The sequence below is a fragment of the Chiroxiphia lanceolata genome, chromosome 2 (genome assembly GCF_009829145.1).
Source record: "Chiroxiphia lanceolata isolate bChiLan1 chromosome 2, bChiLan1.pri, whole genome shotgun sequence".
In the NCBI taxonomy this organism is placed as follows: domain Eukaryota; kingdom Metazoa; phylum Chordata; class Aves; order Passeriformes; family Pipridae; genus Chiroxiphia; species Chiroxiphia lanceolata.
In genome coordinates this window covers 84,782,359-84,788,416 of record NC_045638.1, presented here as the reverse complement: position 1 = coordinate 84,788,416, position 6,058 = coordinate 84,782,359, and the positions used below count along the sequence as shown (strand labels likewise).

General features: G+C 46.6%; 1 protein-coding gene across 2 annotated transcripts in view; it reads left to right on the top strand.

Annotated features, from left to right (window-relative positions):
* Positions 1–203: 203 nt before the first annotated feature.
* The window catches only part of TMEM135 (transmembrane protein 135), a 170,660-nt gene continuing 164,805 nt past the window's right edge, over positions 204–6,058 (top strand). The window contains exon 1 of one of the 2 annotated variants that reach the window (XM_032679423.1): positions 204–402. In XM_032679423.1, the coding sequence (XP_032535314.1) occupies positions 262–402 (141 nt within the window). In that variant the 5' untranslated portion in view covers positions 204–261. The remainder of the gene's footprint in view (positions 403–6,058) is intronic. The other variant, XM_032679424.1, reaches the window with a different exon arrangement.

The following is a 6,058-nucleotide window of genomic DNA, read 5'->3' as shown; positions in this document are numbered from 1 at the left end:
CCTCGCGCCCCCCCCCCGCGTCCCCCCGCGGCTCGAGCCACCCCCGCCCCCGGCCGCTCCCCGGCGGCCGCCGATTGGCTGCGGGCCTCACGCGAGCGGCGTGCGGGGGGGGGGTGTGTGGGGAGAGCGGCCGTGCCCGCGAGTAACCCCGGCGCGCGCAGCGCCCCGCGCGACCTCTTCCCCGGCACCGGCGGTGACGCGGCGGCCGCGCGCGCCCCGCGCTCCCTCCCTTGCGCTCCGCTCCGCGCGCGCGCTGCAAAGATGGCGGCGCTGAGTAAGTCCATTCCCCACAGCTGCTACGAGATCGGGCACACCTGGCACCCGCAGTGCTCCTGGGCTGTGCTGCACGTCACGCAGAGCGCCCTGGCTGAGTCCCTCCGCATCTACGGCACCCTCTACCTGGTGGGTGTGGGTGTGGGTGTGTATGTAGGGCGGCCCGGCCTAGAACGGGGGCTGGCCTGGGGGGACAAGGGCAAGAGGGGTGTCAGAGAAGGGGGAGCTTGGCCTTGGTTTTGGGTGGAACGTCGTGAAGGATACCAGGGCAGGAAGGAGCCTGGCCTGGGGTGAAAGAGGGGAGTATAGAGGACAAGGTGAGAGCGTGGCCCGAGGCGAGCAGGAAGGGCACTGGCGGTGTTTGGGAAGGGCGAGGGGAGTCTGCCCTGGGGTGGGTGGGAATAAGTTGTGTTAGGAGGGAAAGGGCAGGGGAGAAGTCAAGGGGCAGCCTGACCTTGGGGTGAGGGGGCAGAAGAGCAAAAAGGGTGCACTGGAGGGAGGAGGAGGAGGTCTGGTGCTGGGGACAGAGGGATGGCAGTGGGGGCAGCTTGGTTTGAGGGTTGGAGGATTGTCTGCGGGGGAGAACCAGATGTCTGAGGGGGGAAGAGCATGACGGGAAGTGTGTTGAATCTGGGCCTACGAGGGCAGAATAAGGGCATAGGGGATGGTGGGGTCTGGAGGCATAACATGCTGTGAGAGGGGTGGAGCTGGTGGGATAGGAGGGCATGGGCACAGCCTGAACATCATATTTTTGCCCTCTTCCATTACATATGATACCTAGATAAAAAGACTTAATGTTTGCCTGGGAGGCTGGCATTGTGTCTTCGGCAGTAGCAAGTGTAATGCACGTGTGTCTTGCTGTTGGAGACACCTTGGTAATCAGTGCCTTAGGATCTAGGAGAGTCCATTGCATAATGAAGCAAGACTAAAAAAAAAATACATCAAGGCTGAAGGAGTCTAGGTACTCAGAGAGTATCCTACAGGTGAGGTATCTTAGCTTGGGCATGCAGTTAGACTTGGTTATATCACCTCAGTTGCAGTTGGTACACTTCCAGCAAATTAGGGTGTCGGTAGAGGAGCTGGGATCTATTTGCATCCGTCTGTGTAAACATATTCTGAAAGCCAATCTAAGCTGGAATCGCTGCAGGTGAGCACTTCAGTCTGTCTTCACCTCTGTGCTTCTCCTGTAGTGGCACTTGGGGGATTGAATGGGAAGCTGGCTACTGAGCTGCCTCCAAACTCTGCACTTTCAACTCTGTACCAGGGCTGGTGCAACAAAATTATCAAGCTATGTAATAAAGAGAAGGGAAGGAGTGGGGCTGCGGCAGTCCTGACATAACTCAGTTAAGGTCCCATTGAAGTGCTCTTTGAGTAAAAATTGTGACAACGTTCATTGGTATGATAAAAAAGAGAGTAACTGGTAGCAGTGTGAACCCGAGGAGTTGTCGTGTCTGACAGTAAACATTTTCACTCTGAACTGATGCAAACACACGTGGCAGCTGTTTGTGTGAGCATACAATGAGCTGGATCAGGAAATGAATGTAAAGAACACTCCATCTCCTCCTCTCCCTCTCCCCAGTATTATTTTCTTTGTATCTATTTTCTGATCTGCTTTGCTCTATGGGAGCATAAATACTTGTACCAGCAGAGAATGGACGTGAAATGAGCCATGAGAGGTATAGTGGTGATCTGTCAGACTAAAGATAAAGCAGCTTAAACAATTCCATAATTAAATCAAAGTTCCCCAGCAGCCAAACCTGGTCAAGAGATTCTGCTCGTAACTCTGTTACAGTTGACTCAGTTGTGCAGTCATGGGTTAGGGAGAAAACTCCCGCTTTTTATTTCTCTGAAAAAAACCCCAAACCTAAAAATCCAAAATGTTTTCCTCGTATGTTTTGCATTGTGACCCCATAAACAGTTATATCTTGTCAGAAACCCAGAATGGGGTGGGAACCTTCTCAGCCAGTATACTGCTGTACTGTAAAACCTCTGCATCAGTTTTTACACTGCCTTCTTTGCAGTTTTTAATTTCTCCTAGGTTTTTGTTGACAGTGTTTAACTTGATTAAAAGCTGAGTTGCTCTAAAATCTTGCTGCTATCTAATGAGAAGGGAAGCACTTGCCAGCCTCTATTCTCAGACACATAACTGTACTTCTTCCTTTGTGTGTCCTGGACCTCATCTTTCCATGAGCAGGTTTGATTCATTTGCTGACCTGGAAGAGGCTACTACCCTGCTTTTAGCTTGGCTAATTTTCAGCTACATTAATGAATAGAACTGATTTATTAAGCAGAATTTGACGAGCATCAGAGCCAGAAAGGGTGCAGTGGGGACTGCAGAGGGGGAAGCAGAGGCTTTCCACATTAAGTAGCTTGGCAGGGAAAGGACAGTCCTGAATTAAGAGACTCATCACAAAATTCATTCTTTGCTGGACTTACAGCTGTACTTGAAAACCTTGTATTTGTAAATGAAATATCACAGTTGGACAACACAAATGATCAGACCTTTTCTGTATTCTGAGGTTCACATAAGGGGATGGACTTAAGTTATTTTATCTTAATAGTTATATCAGTGCATGTTCAGAATGTTTCTGGTAGTGCTTAGTCCCAGTCCTTTGTAGAGCTCAGCAACAAAAAAATGCACTTCATTTTTCTATGTCAAGCCTGTAAAATGGCTTCTGATTGTTCCTCCTGTTGCCACAAGCTAATAACTAAGGAAGGGAGATGAAAGAGTTTCCTTTCACAAAAGCTTGTGTAGAGATGAATGAGAATGAATAGATGAGAATAAATTGTCAGAAGTTGTTCTCTGAGAGAACGTGGTTAGGGACAGTTACAATCCAGAGTCCAAATTCAAAACAGTTACACTCCACAGCTCTTAAATGTTTTGTTGCTCTTCGGTCAGTGGGGACTGATGGAGTCAAATTAAGTGGTGCTAGTATTTGATAAGTGAAATACCAGCTCTCAGTAAGTGGTTGTATAGAGTCTTTGCTTATAAGTAGTTCTGTACTGTTTGTTTAGTTGTTTTTTTCCCCCTCTTTTTAGTAATTGTGCTTGAGTTTTTTTTTTTTAGTTGGGAAAAGGATAGCCTTGAGTCGTACTTTCACTGCCTTTATTTTTGCTCCAGTACGAATTGATTGCTTTAGCAAAAATAGGTTTTACATCTAAATTTAATTGCCCCTCCCCTTACGAAGTGGCTGACAAGAATGCCTGTTTTGTAATTAAGACTGCTTGTGTTTCACAACCCAAGTGTCCCAATATGCAAGTCTTCTGAGACCCACTTAAAAACAACAGTTAAAGTGGCTTAACATTTATACCTCCAAAAGAAACCCCGAACTTCCATAAGCCTTATAATTACAATTTTTAAAAGCTTTCTGCCTTGATATCTTAAAACTTCAATGAAGTCCTTTGTCAGAGTTTGCTGTACTTCGTTCCATTTATACTTCTTTTTTAGATTAGTGAAAGCTACACAAAACGTGAAGCTGTCATCTTGTATTTTTGAAGTTGAAGAATTCAGGTTTCTAGGAATTCAGAGAGGTGAGGAAAAGAGAATGATTGGACAGGGAAATGGCATGAAGTTGGGGAAGGGCTGCAATACTGGCTTTCAGTTGTCTCTGCTTCTGTTTCCCAAGATTTCTGTTGATTTCACATGGGTAATCTGGCATTTATCACATGCATTAAAGCAAAGTCCACTCTTTCCTGAGTGTTTTTATGTTTTAGACACTCATTTGATGATAGTTTTGCAGTAGATAGGTGTACTTAGTTGTTTTTATGAAGTCTTTGTAGGGTATCAGAGATAATCTGATCAGGTGGTAACATTTTCTCCTAATTAAATAAGGTAAAACCCATTTGTTTGCTACTTTGCTGTTGAGGTAATTCTTCTGTCTTTTTGCCTGCAGGATGGCAAGGGTCATTTGTGCCATTCACCTTTTCTTTCTCTTAGTCTGATCATGTATTCTCCTCACCTAATTTAAGATAGGGTCCTTCCCTGCCTCTCCAGTTTAACTTCTGTCCTTCTCCTTTTCCTTTCAAACACAGGTATTCCTCTCCAGCACCAACCCCTCCGCACCCTACACCTGCTGCCTTTCCTTCACCTCTGCTGCTGAAGGACACAGCCAGGGCACAGCTTGAGCACTGAACCATTTTGTGGTTCAAGCTGACCCTTGGCTTGCTCCTGGCTGACTCCAGACGCGTCTCTCCCAGGCAGATGTGCTGGCATAGAGAGGAGCAGCAGGCCCAGTGCTGTGTGGGTGCCAGCGGGTCTGTTTCACATGTCCTCTGGACCGAGGGATGGTTCAGCCAATTCCTTAGGAGAACAGATGTGACCAGAGTCTGCTGCTCCAGTACAGTTTTTAATGTTCCTTGGGGCTTGCTCTATTTTAATATGTCTTCATACTTGCACCATATCTGCTTCTTGCTGTGCTTATAAATAACCTTCAGGTTCTTAGATGCCAGTTGCTTTTTTCTCTTTTTGTGTCAAAAGGTTTTTCTCCTACTCAGGATTCCAGTGCTCTTGTCTTCCTAGGCCCTATTTGACCCCTCAGTATCTGTATTCTGTATCTTAATCTGCATTATTTATTTTGTAAGCTTCTTAGGAATAGGACAGTGTTGTATATCATACTGTCAGAGACACAAATGTTGCCAGCAATGGACAGTATCAGTGGGAAGGACGTGGGTACGAGTACAGCATGGGCCAGGGAGCTGCAGTGCAAGGTGCACGTGGCAGCTGGCAAGTCCCTTCACGGGTAGATCACTAATTGACTGGAGGTAATAACAAGAACAACTCTAATTATTGCACTACTGAATTATTTTGAGAACTGTTGTATGGAAGACAGAATCACCAGCCAAAGGTCGAGGTGAGGCAGAGTGAAGTGTGAGTCTCACATCACTTTCCTGGCCATGTGCACATTGCTGTAGGGTTGGGCTGGAGGTTGTCCCCAAGGATGGGCAGTGCACACTGGCCATGCTGCTGCTGCTTCAGGTGTGCTTTGTGTGCAGTTTCTCTTGGGCAGAGCTGTTTGAACTGGTCCTGAGCAAAGCTGGGGAGCCAGCTCACACTAAAATGGATCCTCTCTTGTCTGCCACTGTAGGCACGGTCGTCACGTGTCATCTTTCTGAGGTGTGCGAGAAGGCTGCACTGGCCACATTGTGTTCTAAAATAGTCCAGAATTGCTGGGTATATTAAAATGTGCTTTTTGTTTGTTTGTGCTGCAAACCAATGTGTATTTGGAAGTAGGGTGGGGAGACTAAGAAGGATGTTATTGTTATTCTGGAATATGCATCTGTGTGCCCGCTTGGATCTCTGGGTTGGGCCATTAAGAATCTCTGTTCTGTCGGGACAGCAGCTACCTGTAGTTGCTGTGATAGTGGTGTGTGATTGCCTTGTTTTGGATATCTGCTCATCTTAGTACTGTGCAGTGTCCTGTATCTCTGCTGTTTTATGAATGACATGCAGGTCAGTGTTTTCTTGCCCTTAGATTCTTCTGGAAACTGGGTTAAATATGACTAAAACTAGCCGAAACGTTGCTGAAGTAAGAACCTGAGACTTCTTCATTTCAGGCTGTGATCGTTCTGCTCTGCTCAGGTGGCTTTTGGGCCACATTATAAAATTCTTTCATAAATTGAAAATAAGCTTTTACTGAGGTACTGAGAATTTAGAAAGAATCACACAATGAATTTAGGTGGACTGAAGAATTAATGCTCAGAGATGCAAGGAACCTGCATCATGGAATGGTGGAAACCAGGGAAAGCCTCTGCCTTGACTGAACTTTGGCTGAGCAAAGATCTTGGT